The sequence below is a fragment of the Silene latifolia genome, chromosome 2 (genome assembly GCF_048544455.1).
Source record: "Silene latifolia isolate original U9 population chromosome 2, ASM4854445v1, whole genome shotgun sequence".
NCBI classification, from domain to species: domain Eukaryota; kingdom Viridiplantae; phylum Streptophyta; class Magnoliopsida; order Caryophyllales; family Caryophyllaceae; genus Silene; species Silene latifolia.
In genome coordinates, this window is record NC_133527.1 from 166,049,609 (window position 1) to 166,070,501 (window position 20,893).

At 37.4% G+C, this 20,893-nt stretch overlaps 1 protein-coding gene and 1 long non-coding RNA gene across 3 annotated transcripts; both read right to left on the reverse strand.

Annotated features, from left to right (window-relative positions):
• Positions 1-12,109: 12,109 nt before the first annotated feature.
• Positions 12,110-12,902, reverse strand: LOC141630970 (uncharacterized). Its single transcript, XR_012537574.1, has 3 exons — positions 12,784-12,902; positions 12,262-12,345; positions 12,110-12,186 (listed from the first exon to the last, which is right to left on the reverse strand). It is a non-coding gene; the product is annotated as an uncharacterized LOC141630970 (long non-coding RNA).
• A 1,588-nt stretch (positions 12,903-14,490) lies between these two features.
• Positions 14,491-20,588, reverse strand: LOC141643282 (uncharacterized). Of its 2 annotated transcripts, XM_074452364.1 has the most exons (10): positions 20,371-20,588; positions 19,897-20,073; positions 19,375-19,458; positions 19,227-19,299; positions 18,566-18,614; positions 16,991-17,476; positions 16,650-16,804; positions 15,905-16,431; positions 15,777-15,819; positions 14,491-15,588 (listed from the first exon to the last, which is right to left on the reverse strand). In XM_074452364.1, exons 8-10 carry the CDS (start codon positions 15,970-15,972, stop codon positions 15,283-15,285), a joined length of 417 nt encoding a protein of 138 aa, XP_074308465.1. In that variant the 5' UTR covers positions 15,973-16,431; positions 16,650-16,804; positions 16,991-17,476; positions 18,566-18,614; positions 19,227-19,299; positions 19,375-19,458; positions 19,897-20,073; positions 20,371-20,588; the 3' UTR covers positions 14,491-15,282. The 2 variants fall into 2 exon arrangements, 1 of the variants encoding a protein (XP_074308465.1); XR_012543676.1 differs by lacking the exons at positions 14,491-15,588; positions 15,777-15,819; positions 15,905-16,431; ... (1 more) ...; positions 16,991-17,476; positions 18,566-18,614 and having other exon boundaries at positions 19,220-19,299; positions 19,897-20,101.
• Between the last annotated feature and the right edge of the window lie 305 nt (positions 20,589-20,893).

The window sequence follows — 20,893 nt, forward strand, 5'->3', positions numbered from 1 at the left end:
GAATCCTTGCATTTACTATCATCTTCTATCTTTTCAATGAGACTTGTAAGACATAACCCAACTCGAGTCTCATTAGACCATGCATGTTGTTGAGTAGGGAAGATTAAGTCGACTTGTAGGTGTTGTACAATCTAATCGATTCGGCTCCGGGACCCAAACTTTCCTAGGATTGTAAGATATAACCCAACTCAATCCATCACAACAATAATTGCTTGCTTATAATTTGAGAACATGTTTGTATGATCATATCCCATGATTCCCCTATGACCCCATGACACCCTAGTGCCTTTAATCAATTGTTTATACCCCTTTAATTCATCTTGCTTGATTTATTTTCATTGCTATTTTAGTTTGGTAACCTTCTACATCAACCCAATTTGTGACACCCCTTTGACACCACTAGTTACAATAGAAATCTCATTTCAACTCCCGTCCCTTGGGATCCGACCTTTACTTGCCTCTTTACTAATTGTAGAGTTGTTTGTGGAGCTATAAATTATGTTTTGATTCGACCGTGACCAACGACCACATCTTAATTTGTGAACACTTAGCGGGATCGCATCAGGTTGGCTGCGGTGTCGCGCGTTAGAAGGAGACTCATGACCATTTTCCAATCACACATTCTAGAATCCCTCAATCCCCAATTTCGCTCATCCCCAAACTTTCATCTGCTTCTGCCGCCGACAATCGGAGAACGACCGGCGACTCTCTCATTTCCAATAAGCCACTGTCGGCGATTTGGATGCGGAATAAGGGTGAGGTGGATGCGCAGTAGGGGCGATGACAATGGTCGTCTCGGTGCCAGCGTCTTGTCAACGGCGGTATGTAACGGAGCTTGGTGTCGGTGTTAAGTGTGGTGGTCGCCGGATTATGGTGATAATGGCAGATTGGGATGAAGGGGATTTAGATGATTTGGGCTCGGGTAGTAAATTATTAATAATGGGGTGGGCTGATAGTGTCGTTTGTTATTAATTATGGGCTAGATAGTTCGTTCTCATAAGTGTTCGTTCTCAGGATCCTAAATCTATATATATATATATATATATATATATATATATATATATATATATATATATATATATATATATATATATATATATATATATATATATATATATATAGATTTAGGATCCGGTGAGAACGAACACTCGGTGAGAACGCATATATACCATTAGATTAGACTAATATGAAAGGCTGGGATTAAATCTAAAACAATCTCAACTACGATTACCACCCTTCCTACATTATTTTATAATTTAAAACCTGCAACCCAGTTCCCCTGTCGCCGGAGCTCCAGCAAGTCTTTCGTCTGAAAATCCCACTAACTCCGTCAGTCAACCCTTTCAGCGATTATTAGGTACCATCTTTCACAGAACAACCTGACAATTGATTCCGTATTCGCAAAAGGCTAGCCGGCGATCTCATTCGTATCGGATTGACTAAGAGCATTATTGATCAGATTCTTAGACAATATTGTTACTTCCTGAAAGCTGTACTCCCAAGATTTCATATTGTACCTACCTTCGTCTTTCTTAGTATCGGGTTTGGCTATGCCTGCTCCAAATATTATTCCTTGACATCCTTGTCTCCTCCGGATGATTGGATTATTCAAGGGTGCAATATGGAACACTCGTGAGCAAAGAGTTGTTTCATTGCATTGATTTTACCATATTAAGATTTGTATATATACAGAGAAGGAGAGGACATATTAATTTACACACTGAAACTGAACGTGTTATGCAATAGTATTAGACAGTAGACAAAATTAGTTCTCAGCCTTGAAAAATTTTGAACCATCGTTGACATTCTTTGAGTTCGGTGACGACCCATTTCATGAACCCTTGCTGGTGGTAACACCGTCAGGCTCGCCGCCTCTACTCACCTTTTCCCCTTCCTTGGGATTCTCATATATAACAATGTATCTACACTTTTTTTTATGTATCTAACCACTAATTTGATGTATCTACCATTAATAGGCAAAATTAGTTATCAGGTACGCTAAAATTGGTTTGAGATACACTATTATAGAAACCAGATACATTAATGCGAATCTGGGTTCAATCGGAAATTTTAGCGGTTTGCACTGCCGGCAAACACCTGTGACGCGTGAGGAAACCACTGACGTGAGCGACATTCATCAGAAATGTCGAACCTGCAACCACCATATCAAGAACAACTCAAACGAACACTACCAGACGACCACTTCTAAGCCGTCGTCGACAACAACCACAATATAAGAGCTGAAGCCTTTGTCGGCATCAACCACCATCGAGCATCTACGACATTCCAGATTACAAATCAAATCCCAATCTCTCTCACTCCAATCTTCATTTGATGACAGCTCATAATTGGTCGCCGGAGTTAGCGCCGACATTAGAGACGATCGTCGATCGTTCGACGGTGGCCGAAGCAGGTGATGTGTGGTGATGAGGAATGGTTAATTTTTAAGGAGGGGGGAGTGGGAGTTTCAATTTACCACCTGTTTGTCGTCGCCGATGCCGACGAGTTGGAGTCGAACCTCCGGTGACGGCGTGTCAGCATGTTGGCCGAATGTAGTCAACTTTCCATCATTTGTATATTCTCATCCTTTTTAACTAAATAAGTGGCCTTTTCGTTATAACAATGTTAAAAAACAACTTACATTCATTACATAACTATTTTGTCTCCATCACAGTACATTTAAGCATCTCTAACAATCTATGCATCTTCATCATTACATCTAAGCATCTTAAACAATACATCTAACAATAGTAACATCCGTAACATTACATAATGCTACGTCTACAATTATTTCTTCCCGACGAGAACCATGTTTGCCGGCGTTTTCACCATTCTTCTGCCAATATTTCTTCCTGACGAAAATCATGTCTTGTCTATTGATGAGGGCTGAACCAGAAGAAAGCGAAAGCTCACTAAAAGAAATAAAAACAAAAAAACGGGTAAGTTGAAAATTACTATGCAACTGAAATACAATAACCACCTATAAGTATTGAAATAACCATAAAAACACTATAAAATAACTGGATAGTCTAGAGAAATAAAAGCACAATTTGTCATAATGGAATAACTAAGCAAATGAAATACATTAATACAACAAAAGCATTCAAATAATTGAACTAACACAGTACAATAACCGGCTATCTCAAATAAATAACAATATACCCAAAAAACTAGAATACCTACTCTGAAATAATATGGGGTTATTTTAATACTCATATTCAAGTATTTCAATTTTCAATCCTCATACTCAAGTATTTTAATGTTCATATTCAAGTATTTTAACATTCATATTCAAGTATTTCAATCATGATGGTCGAGTATTTAATTAATTTTTGAAATTTATATAATTAAGTATTAGCTTGAACAAATTAACAAAAAATAAAACCAAAATTAAACTTACATATAGATAAATATGAGAGAAAAAAACATAATCCACGATTGCAATCTCGCCATATAATCCGCCAACGACACAATAATGTAAAAAAAAAAGACGTCATCTTACATCAACTCTAATTTGAAATAACTAAATTAAAACAATATAATAACTAAGTTTGAATAATACAATAACTCGACTAAAGCAATACAATAACTATTACTAACAACATAACACAATAAACAAGAAATGACTACAGAATACAATAACTGAGTTTGAATAATACAATAACTCGATCAAAGTAATACAATAACTATATACAGATTAATACAGCAAACAAAAAGTAACTACAAAATAAAATAACTGAATTTGAATGTGAATAATACAATAACTCGAGTAAAGTAATACAATAACGGTAACACATCTAAATCAAAAACCCTAGAAATTATCAAAGATACAAAATAACACAATTGAATAAAAAAAAACCCCCTTATCAAACACTTTACAAACAACATGAAAATGTACATGATCATTTAGAATTCTCATATCAAACTCAAAACGCTATAAATTATTGGAAAAAAAATGAGGAAATAAGTACTTTAACAACAAAATATAAGTATAGACAGACATACAACGAATCAACGAAAATAAAACGGATATTTAGATAAGAACGATAATGAAAACGCATAAATCAGATTTAGAAAAACAAAATTAGTACTTTACCTATTGTGAAATTGAAGAGAAATACGAAGATGAAGGGAAATAGACAACGAAATATCCTTAATTAATGACAAATTTGAACGAGATGATGATGATTAAGCCTGCAACTTGAACGAATTTGATGAAGATTCAATTTGACAAATTTTAACGAGGATGTCGTTCTATTTTTTTTTTGTCTGTCTTTTTAGGGAGAGAAGGAGAGGAGAGAGAGTGAGTGATTTTTCTAATAATGAGGGAGGTTGAGAGAAAAGTGAGTATATATAGGTTAAGTAAGATTTAATCTCAGCCATCCATCTTAAATTAGATTAATGGTCCAGATTCAGAGGGGTAACTCACCAAAAAAACCAAACTCATATGATCATATATATATATATATATATATATATATATATATATATATATATATATATATATATATATATATATATATATATATATATATATATAGAATCGGGATCCCGTATTTAACTAAATTAAGTTACGAACCGTATTTAACTAATATAAAAAGACTTCACACGCGCTATTATCAGTCACGCACACTCAACAAACACCACTTTTCAATCTTCATCCCATCTCTCTCCTCCCCGATTCATAAACACAAACACCACTCTTCAATCTTCATCCCATCTCTCTTCAATCTTCATCCCTGATTACTAAACACAAACACCACAAGTCCTCAATTTAATTTTCTAACTGAAAACTCCGTGTTTCATCTTGTTTTAATTTTTTCCAAATGTTAGATCTACTAACAAGACTGATTTCGTCCCATCTCCCACCTCAATCACATCACCTTCATTCCTTGACAAATTTACCCTTTTTTTTATCGATCTCCGTCAACGTGCCGATTATGATGATGTGTTTCAAAAAGTCGACTAGATCTAGGCTCCCTCCACTTCTTGGCGAGCAGATCTAGCCTTGCAAGGTGGCTAGGTTGCAAAATTGGGTGGTGTGAGGAGGTAAGAAGGTGGCCGTGGTAGCGATGTGGTGGTTAATTGTAAGAGATCTAGCGTTACTGCTGACGACGGTGTAGGGGTAGTGGCGGTGGTCACCGACTGAGTTGTTGGTGTCGTGGTTAGGTAATTTGAAGTTACAAATCTCGGGTTTGACCGATTCCGTTGCTGATTGGGAGGGCCGTTGTTTGAAGAATGTTGATAACCACGTATTAGAGATAGTTTGAAGAAGAGGATATTTGTTGTTGTTAATCCTTGTATTAAGCTTAATAAGATTATCTCTACTCTTGTTAATCGCATACATATTTCGGAGTAGCTTAATTGTTGGTGTAGGGGTAGTAGCTGTTGTATATGCAGTGAGTTAGAGGTGGCTTGAGAAAAATGGATAAGAGTATAAAGAAAGCTCCGACGTTGGAAATTGATGGGCATAGATTAATTTGAGTTATTAGTTACCTTATAATATAGATCGGTTGGTATCAGATACAAATAGTCGGTTTCGGTTTCCGGATATCGCCATTATTTGATTTTTCAGGTGATTTAGGTTGTGCCCTCCAATTTATGTGTGGTTTTCGTAACCGGGTTTGTCCGATTTCTGCTCTGTATAACAATTTATTGATGTTTTTCTATGTGTGTACACTTGGGTGATATATATTGATGTTTATATTTGGGTGAACGGCCATGATTCTTACTTTTGTTTTGCTATGGGACATGGATTGAAGGAAATAATGGGGAAGAGGGTTAGGAAGAAGGCTCAAGGTGGACTTAAGGAGAAGCGGGTTTCTACCTCTTCCCCGAAGGTTGTTCTGAAGGAGATTAATCAGACCTCCAAGATTTTTAATGAGGGAGTTATGGTGGTGAAGAAGAGAAAAGCCTGTCCCCATTTTGATAAGGCTGTTGATGTGGCAAAAGTTTGTTCAAAACTCGAGTCAGCAGAGTCTACTAGCTGTGAGGATTGTCAGGAAGGTATAATTGATCGCAAGGGTGGCAGAGGAAAGGGAAAACACGCTAAAAAGAAATGTGAATCTAGAGCCACTTGGATTTGTTTACCTGAAATGTGAATCTATGCCCATCAATTTCCAATCTATGCCCATCAAAAATGGATGAGGTCGTCGGCGTTGCTTGTGTGCGGTGGTCGGTGATGGCATTAGGTGACAGATGGTGTCGCGTCTGGGGTGTAGTGATGGTGGCGGTGGGGTTGTGGCGGTGGTGGAGTGGTAGTGGTGGCAGTAGGTGGTGGTGGTGGTGGTGCGTGGTGGTGGGAAGTAGTGTTTGGGGGTGGATACGTGTATGAATACTACTAGATACGTATATGAATATTACTGGATACACATACAATTTGTGTATCTGGAAGTACTGACATGTGTATCCGGAAGTACTGACATGCGTATCTGGGGGTGGTGGGCAGTGCTGATGGCGCTGGGGGTGGTGGCGGTAGGTGGTGGTGGGCTGTGGTAGTATAGTAGAAGGGTGGATACACAAAATACCACCCTAGATACACACGGTATTAATACGAGATACATGTGTATCCGGCATTATAACCATGTGTATCTGGTATTAATATGATGCGTATCCGGAAGTATAAACTTGTGTATCCAGAAATATTAAAATGTGTATTTGGCTTAAATGTCATGTGTATCGGCAAAAAATATAAAATGTATCCGTAGAAAAATTAGTTTAAGAAAGTATAAAAGTGTAAAAAAGTGCATCTATAATTTTAGTGTTGAAAAATTTGTATTTACATATGTAATAAAATATATCTAATAAGAAGTGTATGTAGTAAAGAAATGAAGTGTATCTGGAAAAAAAAAAAAAAAAAAAAAGTCAAAATAAGCTAGTTCGTACGGTTCAGACACGTTAAGCGATTCAGACCGAACCCGCCCCTATATAGAATCATATATATATATATATATATATATATATATATATATATATATATATATATATATAGAGAGAGAGAGAGAGAGAGAGAGAGAGAGAGAGTGGTTCTTCTAAGGTCCTTACATCCATTGAGTCCCTAAGTCCTTATAAGGGCCTTTGGATGGAAGGGATGGAGGGATGAGATTACATCTCATTGAAGGGTCACAATTCTCCCTCCCTAATCTCCTTCCCTAATTGTGTATAACTCTACCTAATTTTGTACAACTCTATCAACATTCTAATCTCCCTACCCACTTCCTCATTATTCATTCATTCACACTTCTCTCATACACTCATTCTCTCTCATATTTCTCTCATTCTCTCAAAAAAAAAAAACCAAATCAACAAAAAAAAACAACAAAAAAAAACCAAAAAAAAAAACAAACAATGCCGGCAACAACACCAGCCGGCCTCCCTCTTCTCCTCCACCACCACCACGCATCCCACTCTCCTCGCCACCCTCCTCTCCCACTGCCAACCATGCCGACAACACCCACCCACAACACCACTGCAACCACAACAACAACACCAGCCGACCTCCCTTCTCGCACCACCCCACCATCCCACCATCCGGCCTCCCTTCCCACCTCCCTCCCTCCATCAACCAACAACACCACGACAACAACAACAACAACAACAACTCCACGACTCCCTCCTCCCTCTACCACCGCAACAACTCGACGACAACAACAATAACCACAACAACACCAACAACCCTCCTTACCATCACCACACCCGCCCACACCTGCCAACAACAACACCGCAACAACCCTCCTTTTTTTCTTCGATCTAAACAAAAACGCCCGCCTATTTTCAAAGTTCAAAATTTGAAAATCCCGCCTTTCCTCCATTGCTCGTCGGCCGTTGTCATTGCTGGTTGTTGCTCGTGGTGGTGGTGGTTGTTGCGGTTTGGGGAGAAAGGTGAGGTGAGTGGGTCAGTCATGGTGGGAGTGGCGGTGGTTGTGCGAGAAAGGAAAAAGGAAGAAGGTGGTATGGTGATGTCGTTGTTGCTATCTTTGTTTTCTCACTTTTTTTGTCTTTTTTTTTGTTTTTTAGATTTACTTTGATTTTTTTATTTGGTTTTGTCCTTTCTCCTTTTTTTTCCTTTCTCCCTCCTGCTCTTCCTTTCTCCTTTTTTTCGTTCTTTTTTTTCATTTTTTTTTTTAATTTTCGTTTGGTTTTATGTTATTTTTCTGTGGGTGTTGTTTTTTTTATTGTTATTTGGTTTTTTGTTTTGTTTTTGTTATTATTGTTATTGTTATTTGGTTTTTTTTGTTATTGTTATTTGATTTTTTGGACTAAAGTTATACATCTTGTCTATTAAAGTTATACACTGCGTGCATTAGAGTTATACACACGATGAACCAAAGTTATACAAAAATGAACCAAAGTTATACAAAAATGGACCAAAGTTATACAAAAATGGACTAAAGTTATACAAATATGGACTAAAGTTATACAAAAAAGGACTGAAGTTATACAACAATGGACTAAAGTTATACAAAAATGAACCAAAATTATACAAAAATGAACCAAAGTTATACAAAAATGGACTAAAGTTATACAAAAAATTGGACTAAAGTTATACAAAAATGAACCAAAGTTATACAAATATGGACCAAAGTTATACAAAAATCGACCAGAGTTATACAAAAATGAACCAAAGTTATACAAAAATGAACCAAATTTATACAAAAATAGACTAAAGTTATACAAAAATTTGGACAAAAATTATACAAAAATGAACCAAAGTTATACAAAAATGAACCAAAGTTATACAAAAATCGACCAGAGTTATACAAAAATGCACCAAAGTTATACAAAAATTGGACTAAAGTTATACAAAAAATTGGACTAAAGTTACACAAAAATGAACCAAAGTTATACAAAAATGAACCACAGTTATACAAAAATGAACCAAAGTTATACAAAAATTGACTAAAGTTAGTCCATTTTTGTATAACTTTGGTTCATTTTTGTATAACTTTGGTTCATTTTTGTATAACTTTGGTTCATTTTTATATAACGGCTCATTTACATACATTCAACCTTAATTTATATACTAATCCCCACAACAAGCTACTTTATTCAATTCATAATAACTACTAAAACCCAAATTAAGAAGATTAATCAAACGTATGCACGCATTTATATCGCTTAATTAAATTTTGATTGTGGAAAGGAAAAGATCTCACATGCCTTGAAGGTTCTTGAATTAGTACTGAAACATATCAGTTGATGCCATGATGGACTGGTTCATACAGGAAGCAGCATAATCCCAAGGGTTCATCAGAAAACTATTATATGAACTGAAATCAATTCATCCCCATAGTCACATCCTCCTCCATATACTCCCATACCTGGATTATGATTAAAACCCTGATTATGATTAGAAGATGCGCTAAGAACACTGTTAATCTCATTAAGATACTACAACCCAATTAACCCAATTGCTGCAAAAGACCGTCAATGCATACATACATGCATTTTGAGTACTTTTGCATTTGGGTTCGGGTCAGATAATTTCAAGTTCAGGTGTGTATACATCAAGCGGAAAAAAATAACAGGCAGGAATTACCTTGGTCCCATCGCAGGACCACCGAGCACCATAACCTTCGGGAACACGTATTTCAAAGACGGGACCATGTGGACGGACAATATGCACATTCAACCATTTACAATGATCCAGAATGTGGGTTATCACCTTCATGGCATGCTGGTTTTTACTCGAATCTGAAGGTCATAGCAGAGTTCTCAGTAATCAAATTACCCGTTTTGAACTAAAAATTACGGGTTATGACGCAATGCACCCCAAGAACAAAAGGGATTTTGTAGCTAGTGACAAAGCAAAGGAATATCTCAAACAAGACACACTTTGTAGAATGAACAAGTACGCGCAAAAGGTACTCGCATACTTCGACCGTTTCCTTCTAGTTTACCCCAATATCGGCCGCCGCATCTATTGACATGTTTACTCAATGCCCGGCACCGTCTATCAATGAGCAACCTTTAACCTCAAACCAAAAAGGAAAATAATTAGCCTGCTCAATGGTCTGACAATCATACAAGGGACAGTAGCACGGTTTAAATTCTGACAGACTGACAGTCAAAGAAGCTCATTTTACAGATTAACCGTTACCACGTCTGCGATCAGCAAACTATGATGAAATGAAGGTAATGATCAGCAATGAAGCATCAGGAATTGCAAAGCTCAGAACTGTACAAACCAATGTTCTTTTTCAGATCTGGCTAGGCACTATCTTCTTTTTCAAACCATGGCATAGGCACGACCCATGACCCATGGCGCGTCATACCGTGTCAATTCCATTTGCTAAAATGGGCCATGGTTGTTGTCAATCCAACAATCCACGTGTCCACTTCCGTCTCTAATTGCGATTTGAGGCTCCTAAGGCACATGCAACAACTTATAGTCAATACCAAAATGGTAGAACTACTTTTTTTTTGTCCTGGAGAGGGTTTAACAGCAAAAGTTGATTTAAATAGTGACCTTTTTTACAAATTTTATTGCTGACTTTTTTTACTGCATTATTCAGGTTAATAGAGTTTGGTCCAAGCTTTGTATGGGGGTTGACACGGATGATTATTCAGTCTTCAGAAACATTTATGAATTGCGGACTTCTGCGTCAAGTCTTCCAACAGAATGCAGTGACCCCATTTCCTGACAACTGACCATCATGATTATTCCACATTTAATTTAACGATTTGGACCATCCGAATAAGAAAGCTTGTCCATAGAAAAAATCAGCAGGCGAAGTTTGTAGAAAAATGGGAGCTATTTGTATGGTCCTTCAGCTCAAACAAGGTTCCATCCGAAACGGTAAAGGCGAAGTTGATCCTTACGTAAACTTAGTCCCACTATGAAATATGGAGTACTCGTTTGATCTCATTTAGTTGCTAGAAATAAACCTTTAACTTGCTAGATACACTACTTGAAGTTGCTAGATACATACCTTTAACTAACTAGATAGATACACTCTTTTAAGTTTATAGATACATACCTTTAGCTAGCTAGATACACACCTTTAACTTGCTAGATCCATACCTCTACCTAGCTAGATACACTCATTTAAATTGCTAGATACTTACTTTTAGCTAGCTAGCTACACTTTTTTAAGTTGCTAGATACAAACCTTTAGTTAGTTAGATACACTCCTTTAAGTTGCTAGATACTTATATTTAGCTAGCTGGATACACTCCTTTAATTTCCTACCTACATACATTTAGCTAGCTAGATACACTTTTAAATTCCTAACACCGAAGAAAAGAAGAAAAGATAATTTACTTTAAGTTCCTTGTTAGTTGTTCCTTTCCTTATCAAAATCATATATACCACAAAATTACACATTCATAAACCCTAAGTAACTAATCAATTGATCATAACAAAACTCAAAACAATATAATCATTCATTGAATACCGGTAATAGGGAGATGAAATTTCCTACAACGATTATAAGAGATGTGAAATGGGTACCTTTGTAACAAATGGTTTCAATTCAGCTGTCTTGGGCAAAACAATCATCCTACATCCAACAATGAAAGAGATTAAGGATACAGGTAAAGAAGATGAAGTTATCATAGAGGATGTTGCTGATATTGAAGGTGACGACAATTCAAAAGTTGGACACTAACAAGCAACTTGAGACTGAGGGACTGTTTAATATGCTAGTGGAATCTAAAGTTAGAGAAGATGATGCACCACCCTTATTATTTCCATGAATACTATTATCTAGAATATTAGAGGAGTGAAAAAGAGAATACATCAGCGGGAGGTTCTTTTAGGGTAGGAAGGCTCCTGTTATCATTCGTAGGAAGGGTCCTATTATTAGTTGGCTTGTTAAATGCACAGCCATACTTCCGTTAAAAGCAATCAGCCCCGGCAGCTAAATGCAAAACAACTCAGAACACAGGTAAAAGAAAACATTCAGCTATCAAATGAATAAGCACGATGCAAAACAACTAGCTTAGCTCTAAGGGTGTAATGGAGGGAGAAGGTAAACGGCAAAAGAGGGTTCCGTGATCAAGTCAAAGAAGCACCTCATGACTCAGGACATAAAATGATCACTTTCAAGTTCAGTCAACGGGTGCGCATCAATTCATGCTGGAAAATCAGTTTCGAAGATAAAAGGGAGTACTGAGCAACAAGAGCTTGTGAATATGCTTATCAGCATTAGATTCTTGTTGAATCCGTCTATCAATTTCAGCAACCTGGAATTAATAAATGGAGCGGGTTAATATTTCGAAACAATTCCAATTGAAATTGCGATTAAAAGAAGAGCGGACCTGTGTATCATCGGCATCGGGTTTATGAGAACGTTGATACCTGCTGCATAGAACTCTCATCTTGCATCCAAACCAAACCAATATCTGTATTTGAATTGTAACAAAGTTGTTAAAGGAGACAGAGATGGAGTTAGTTACTTACCCCTTAAAAGTGGAGACTTAGTCGTCAAATCTCTGACATGCTAGATACACTCCTATAGATTGCTAGATACACTCTTTTAACTTGTTAGATACAAGTCTCTTACAAGATAGATACACTAATTTACCTTACTAGATACACATCTATGACATGCTAGATACACTTCTTTAGATTTCTAGACACACTCTTTTACCTTACTAGATACACGTCTCTCGCATGCTAGATACACTTCATTACCTTACCAGATACACATCTCTGGCATGTGCCATACACATCTACAAAAGTTTAAATCCACAACTAGCGGCGGTGGAAGTGGTGGCCGCTAGTTGAGTCATCACCAAGTTCTGTAACTGACGGCTTGAGATGATGCAAGAATATTTTACCATGATGGTCAGGAATCTTTGCTGATCGAGGATAGCGGGCGAGTACCATTTCAGCCACTCGAAACCTACCACATTGGGCCGCTCTTGAAACAGGGGTTAATCCATCTAAATCAGTTATATAAGCGGCAAAGACCTTTTTTTCCACCAACTCTTCCACTTTCGCTAGTGTATCAGCCGCTACATACAGCCACCAAATTTAAGGTAGCTGGTAAATGGTTTATAGAATGCAAGAATAAATGACTATACAATGTCAAAACACAACCACCATATGAATCACAACCACCTTATGATTATAATCACAACCACCTTATGACCAATTTTTATAAACCCTAATTTTTAATTAGAATTCATATCTAAAGATCAAATTTTTTGATTATAATCTTATGTTTTCTCATAAAACTACTTGAATCTTCACAATTGAATAGATTCAAAATACTAAACAATTCAAAGATTAAAATAAGAATTGAAGCTAACCTTTTTCTCTATAATAGATCTGAAACGTTCCGGGAAGGGTGGTAGAAGCGGCGGTGAAAGTGGTGGCGGCCAGTGAAAGAGGCACCGTCGATTGATGTGTGAGAGGTGATGGAGGTTGAGTGTTTATGGTGGGAGGGTGTCGAATTGTTTCATCAGTTGGATAGAAAAATAAGAAGCGCCATTGAGAATGGCTTTATTGGGTTAGTTCGTACGGTTCGCACCATACTTTAGTTCGCACCTGACCCCGACCCTATATAGAAATAGGATCTCGTGCGAACTAAAAGTTCGGTGCGAACTTACGAACTAAAGGGTGACTGTCAGATTAGACTTGATATATGGTCAGGATTAACCCTTCACATAACACACACATCCCTTTCACCTCAAACCAATTCTCACACTGTAATCGCAACTCTCAACTACTCACCCATAACACACACATCCCTTTCACCTCAAGCACCCCCAGGCCCCAACCGACATCGTCGCCGGAGCTCCGGTCACCTCCATTACTAGCGCCTTTAATCGTGGATTCATTGGACTTGCTTATTATGTCGGACATTCGCCGGAACCATTACCTTTATGCTTCTCTTCTCTTTTCCGCACTAATCTGAGACCACCGTATAAGTAACGACTGCCGACACTGCTACACCTCCAGAAACCACCGACACCTCATCTCAGAAACCGCTGACACTTCAATAATTTCCTCAATTTCAGAAATTATGAAGATGTTTGACTGGTGATTGTCGAGAAGGTGGTAGGCCGAAGGTTGGACCGGTCATGTCGGATGTCGGCCTATATTGTCAGTGGTTGGTGATGTAGATCTGGTCAACACCACTACCAAACCATTCAAACTCTCTTCATCTCTCCTCGATGGTGGTTGTGTGAGGCGTTATTTTAGTGGGCTGGCTGTGTTGTTGGTCTTGTGATGGTTGTCTGACATTGTTGGTGACGTCGTTCATCTTGTGTATCTACAGTAAGAGACTTGTGTATCTACAGTAAGAGACTTGTGTACCTAGGCTCTTATTTCTTAAAAAAGATGACACCACTTGTGTTTGTTCATGCAATTAAGATTACAGATAGCTTTTCATGTGGTAGAATTTCAGTTGTATAAAAGGTTGGATTTTAGAAACTATTGAAGTTCCGATAGCTGTTGTTAATTGTTTAAGACGATGATTCATACCAAAAGCCTAAACTTTGGTTTCGAGTTCTCGCTGTAATCAGGATTCAAAAGGGTGTACTACTTGCTAGTGCTCTTTTTGTTGTATGATTAACTTGTAATGTTTGTTGTATGATTAACTTGTAATGAACCGTGAATGTAATAAAGAGTTTCACTTTTATCAGATGCAATACAAGTGTTATTCGCAACAGGTCAACACCTAGTCGATAAACATATAAATTTTCGTAGAAATGCAAATGTAAAAATTAAGTCATTTCAAAGAAGGACGAGGATACCCATCTAATACAATCCTAAACTCTTTTCCGTCCTAAATTTAGGATACCCGTTCCCCTCGTTTGATCCCATTGAGTTGTTAGATACAAACTTTTAGCATGCTAGATACATACCTCTAGCTAGTTAGATACACTCCTCTAACTTGCTAGATACATACCCCTAACTAGTTAGATACACTCCTCTAACTTGCTAGATACATACCTCTAGCTAGCTAGATACATATTTCTAATTATCTAGATACATATCTCTAATTTTCACTTTTGTGGACTTGAGATTATACCTCAGCAAATAGTAGACACTGTAATACTCCTTCATCCTTTCAACTCAGGTATGTCATTGAGCGTGAGGTCTGTAAGGGACGGGTATAAAGGAATGGAAGGGTATTCGTCTGCAAGAACTACCATGTTACTTTTGCTGCTACTACCATTTTCTATGTATTCCACCTTATCCAAGTTTAGTAAGGCTAGATTTCAAAGATGAGGGAGTCTTCCAAAGGAGCACATATTTATGCATTCTTTGCACTCATATATGTGAATTTCAACCAGATTTGGAAGCCAGCTCTGGATTCCTTCCCTCATTCAACTTGGCAACCTCTTTCCTCCATAGTTCTTTATACACGGGTATTCTAGATCAGCACCGGGCTTCAGGTTTTCTAGTACCATCTCGTCCTCTATACTGGTCCGTTTAAATTCCATAGTAAAATCCATGATCTCTTTCCTGTCCAGATTTGCAGCATTGGCTTCCGAAACTATATCCTTTGAACGATCGACCAAAACTATTTTCAAATTGCCCTCTTTGTGCATGTTTTTTGTGAAGATTGGACTCCGGAGAGGGCTAATGATGGGAGAAACTGGGCACGATAGATGTTTTGAAGGATCTCTGCACTAAAAAAAGAACATGGCAATCACATAATTTTAGCATTCATGATTTGACTGCAATTATCCGCCAGAGAAAACTAGGCAACTTTCCAGTAACACAACATCGTCTGGCAATCACAGCTTCGTAAAAATAATTTTGAAATTTTCTTAAAAAATGTTTCAGAATTTGGGAGAAGCAATAATGAGAGAGCAACCTGGATTTTGATGCAAATTTTCTTAAAAAATGTTGGCTGCTTCCTGCAAGTCAGACATGACATGGCGCAAGAGTGTCAAATATGGTTATTTTCCGCAAAGATTTCAAGTTAAAATTTCGAGTACATACAGGCAAAACAAGAGCATATCCTTATACACTAGCACAGTAGCACTTTCTGCTTTTGACAAATTCTCCATACTTTCTAGAGAATCAAAACACCATGATTCCGTAATACATATATAGACACAAACAAATTAATAATACATTAAAATCAATCAAATTTCTTAATAAACCAGGAACATAACATATTGCAAAAATATAACGACTCATTTACATACATTCAACCTTAATTTATATACTAATCCCCACAACAAGCTACTTTATTCAATTCATAATAACTACTAAAACCCAAATTAAGAAGATTAATCAAACGTATGCACGCATTTATATCGCTTAATTAAATTTTGATTGTGGAAAGGAAAAGCTCTCACATGCCTTGAAGGTTCTTGAATTAGTACTGAAACATATCAGTTGATGCCATGATGGACTGGTTCATACAGGAAGCAGCATAATCCCAAGGGTTCATCAGAAAACTATTATATGAACTGAAATCAATTCATCCCCATAGTCACATCCTCCTCCATATACTCCCATACCTGGATTATGATTAAAACCCTGATTATGATTAGAAGATGCGCTAAGAACACTGTTAATCTCATTAAGATACTGCAACCCAATTAACCCAATTGCTGCAAAAGACCGTCAATGCATACATACATGCATTTTGAGTACTTTTGCATTTGGGTTCGGGTCAGATAATTTCAAGTTCAGGTGTGTATACATCAAGCGAAAAAAAATAACAGGCAGGAATTACCTTGGTCCCATCGCAGGACCACCGAGCACCATAACCTTCGGGAACACGTATTTCAAAGACGGGGCCATGTGGACGGACAATATGCACATTCAACCATTTACAATGATCCAGAATGTGGGTTATCACCTTCATGGCATGCTGGTTTTTACTCGAATCTGAAGGTCATAGCAGAGTTCTCAGTAATCAAATTACCCGTTTTGAACTAAAACTTACGGGTTACAGCACGGCAATGCAGCCCAAGAACAAAAGGGATTTTGTAGCTAGTGACAGCAAAGGAATATCTCAAACAGCACACACTTTGTAGAATGAACAAGTACGCGCAAAAGGTACTGCATACTGACCGTTTCCTTCTAGTTTACCCCAATACTGGCTGCTGCATCTATTGACATGTTTACTCAATGCCCTGGCACCGTCAGTCAATGAGCAACCTTTAACCTCAAACCAAAAAGAAAAATAATTAGCCTGCTCAATGGTCTGACAATCATACAAGGGACAGTAGCACGGTTTAAATTCCGACAGACTGACAGTCAAAGAAGCTCATTTTACAGATTAACCGTTACCACGTCTGCGATCATCAAACAATGATGAAATGAAGGTAATGATCAGCAATGAAGCATCAGGAATTGCAAAGCTCAGAACTGTACAAACCAATGTTCTTTTTCAGATCTGGCTAGGCACTATCTTCTTTTTCAACCCATGGCCTAGGCACGACCCATGACCCATGGCGCGTCATACCGTGTCAATTCCATTTGCTAAAATGGGCCATGGTTGTTGTCAATCCAACAATCCACGTGTCCACTTCCGTCTCTAATTGCGATTTGAGGCTCCTAAGGCACATGCAACAACTTATAGTCAATACCAAAATGGTAGAACTACTTTTTTTTGACCTGGAGAGGGTTTAATAGCAAAAGTTGATTAAAATAGTGACCTTTTTTACAAATTTTATTGCTGACTTTTTTTACTGCATTATTCAGGTTAATAGAGTTTGGTCCAAGCTTTGTATGGGGGTTGACACGGATGATTATTCAGTCTTCAGAAACATTTATGAATTGCGGACTTCTGCGTCAAGTCTTTCAACAGAATGCAGTGACCCCATTTCCTAACAACTGACCATCATGATTATTCCACATTTAATTTAACGATTTGGACCATCCGAATAAGAAAGCTTGTCCATAGAAAAAATCAGCAGGCGAAGTTTGTAGAAAAATGGGAGCTATTTGTATGGTCCTTCAGCTCAAACAAGGTTCCATCCGAAACGGTAAAAGCGAAGCTGATCCTTACGTACGTAAACTTAGTCCCATTATGAAATATGGAGTACTCGTTTGATCTCATTTAGTTGCTAGAAATAAACCTTTAACTTGCTAGATACACTACTTGAAGTTGCTAGATACATACCTTTAACTAACTAGATAGATACACTCTTTTAAGTTGATAGATACATACCTTTAGCTAGCTAGATACACACCTTTAACTTGCTAGATCCATACCTCTACCTAGCTAGATACACTCATTTAAATTGCTAGATACTTACTTTTAGCTAGCTAGCTACACTTTTTTAAGTTGCTAGATACAAACCTTTAGTTAGTTAGATACACTCCTTTAAGTTGCTAGATACTTATATTTAGCTAGCTAGATACACTCCTTTAATTTTCTACCTACATACATTTAGCTAGCTAGATACACTTTTAAATTCCTAACACCGAAGAAAAGAAGAAAAGATAATTTACTTTAAGTTCCTTGTTAGTTGTTCCTTTCCTTATCAAAATCATATATACCACAAAATTACACATTCATAAACCCTAAGTAACTAATTAATTGATCATAACAAAACTCAAAACAATATAATCATTCATTGAATACCGGTAATAGGGAGATGAAATTTCCTACAACGATTATAAGAGATGTGAAATGGGTACCTTTGTAACAAATGGTTTCAATTCAGCTGTCTTGGGCAAAACAATCATCCTACATCCAACAATGAAAGAGATTAAGGATACAGGTAAAGAACATGAAGTTATCATAGAGGATGCTGCTGATATTGAAGGTGACGACAATTCAAAAGTTGGACACTAACAAGCAACTTGAGACTGAGGGACTGTTTAATATGCTAGTGGAATCTAAAGTTAGAGAAGATGATGCACCACCCTTATTATTTCCATGAATACTATTATCTAGAATATTAGAGAAGTGAAATAGAGAATACATCAGCGGGAGGTTCTTTTAGGGTAGGAAGGCTCCTGTTATCATTCGTAGGAAGGGTCCTATTATTAGTTGGCTTGTTAAATGCACAGCCATACTTCCGTTAAAAGCAATCAGCCCCGGCAGCTAAATGCAAAACAACTCAGAACACAGGTAAAAGAAAACATTCAGCTATCAAATGAATAAGCACGATGCAAAACAACTAGCTTAGCTCTAAGGGTGTAATGGAGGGAGAAGGTAAACGGCAAAAGAGGGTTCCGTGATCAAGTCAAAGAAGCACCTTATGACTCAGGACATAAAATGATCACTTTCAAGTTCAGTCAACGGGTGCGCATCAATTCATGCTGGAAAATCAGTTTCGAAGATAAAAGGGAGTACCGAGCAACAAGAGCTTGTGAATATGCTTATCAGCATTAGATTCTTGTTGAATCCGTCTATCAATTTCAGCAACCTGGAATTAATAAATGGAGCGGGTTAATATTTAGAAACAATTCCAATTCAAATTGCGATTAAAAGAAGAGAGGACCTGTGTATCATCGGCATCGGGTTTATGAGAACGTTGATACCTGCTGCATAGAACTCTCATCTTGCATCCAAACCAAACCAATATCTGTATTTGAATTGTAACAAAGTTGTTAAAGGAGACAGAGATGGAGTTAGTTACTTACCCCTTAAAAGTGGAGACTTAGTCGTCAAATCTCTGACATGCTAGATACACTCCTATAGATTGCTAGATACACTCTTTTAACTTGTTAGATACAAGTCTCTTACAAGATAGATACACTAATTTACCTTACTAGATACACATCTATGACATGCTAGATACACTTCTTTAGATTTCTAGACACACTCTTTTACCTTACTAGATACACGTCTCTCGCATGCTAGATACACTTCATTACCTTACCAGATACACATCTCTGGCATGTGCCATACACATCTACAAAAGTTTAAATCCACAACTAGCGGCGGTGGAAGTGGTGGCCGCTAGTTGAGTCATCAACAAGTTCTGTAACTGACGGCTTGAGATGATGCAAGAATATTTTACCATGATGGTCAGGAATCTTTGCTGATCGAGGATAGCGGGCGAGTACCATTTCAGCCACTCGAAACCTACCATATTGGGCCGCTCTTGAAACAGGAGTTAATCCATCTAAATCAGTTATATAAGCGGCAACACTGCTTTTTTCCACCAACTCTTCCACTTTCGCTAGTGTATCAGCCGCTACATACAGCCACCAAATTTAAGGTAGCTGGTAAATGGTTTATAGAATGCAAGAATAAATGACTATACAATGTCAAAACACAACAACCATATGAATCACAACCACCTTATGATTATAATCACAACCACCTTATGACCAATTTTTATAAACCCTAATTTTTAATTAGAATTCATATCTAAAGATCAAATTTTTTGATTATAATCTTATGTTTTCTCATAAAACTACTTGAATCTTCACAATTGAATAGATTCAAAATACTAAACAATTCAAAGATTAAAATAAGAATTGAAGCTAACCTTTTTCTCTATAATAGACTGAAATCCGTTCCGGGGAAGGGTGGTAGAAGCGGCGGTGAAAGTGGTGGCCGGCAGTGAAAGAGGCACCGTCGATGGATGTGTGAGAGGTGATGGAGGTTGAGTGTTTATGGTGGGAGGGTGTCGAATTGTTTCATCAGTTGGATAGAAAAATAAGAAGCGCCATTGAGAATGGCTTTATTGGGTTAGTTCGTACGGTTCGCACCGTACTTTAGTTCGCACTCCGACCCCAACCCTATATATATATATATATATATATATATATATATATATATATATATATATATATATATATATATATATTTAGGATCCGGTGAGAACGAACACTCGATGAGAACGAACTATCTAGCCCATAATTAATAACAAACGACACTATCAGCCCACCCCATTATTAATAATTTACTACCTCGAGCCCAAATCATCTAAATCCCCTTCATCCCAATCTGCCATTATCACCATAATCCGGCGACCACCACACTTAACACCGACACCAAGCTTCGTTACA

Excerpts from the sequence above, each read along its gene's own strand:
- LOC141643282 (XM_074452364.1), bottom strand. The coding sequence starts at position 15,972 with ATGGAGAATTTGTCAAAAGCAGAAAGTGCTACTGTGCTAGTGTATAAG. Across the intron at positions 15,820-15,904 it reads GATATGCTCTTGTTTTGCCT|GAAGCAGCCAACATTTTTTA; the intron begins GTATGTACTCGA and ends TCTGACTTGCAG. Across the intron at positions 15,589-15,776 it reads AAATTTGCATCAAAATCCAG|TGCAGAGATCCTTCAAAACA; the intron begins GTTGCTCTCTCA and ends TTCTTTTTTTAG.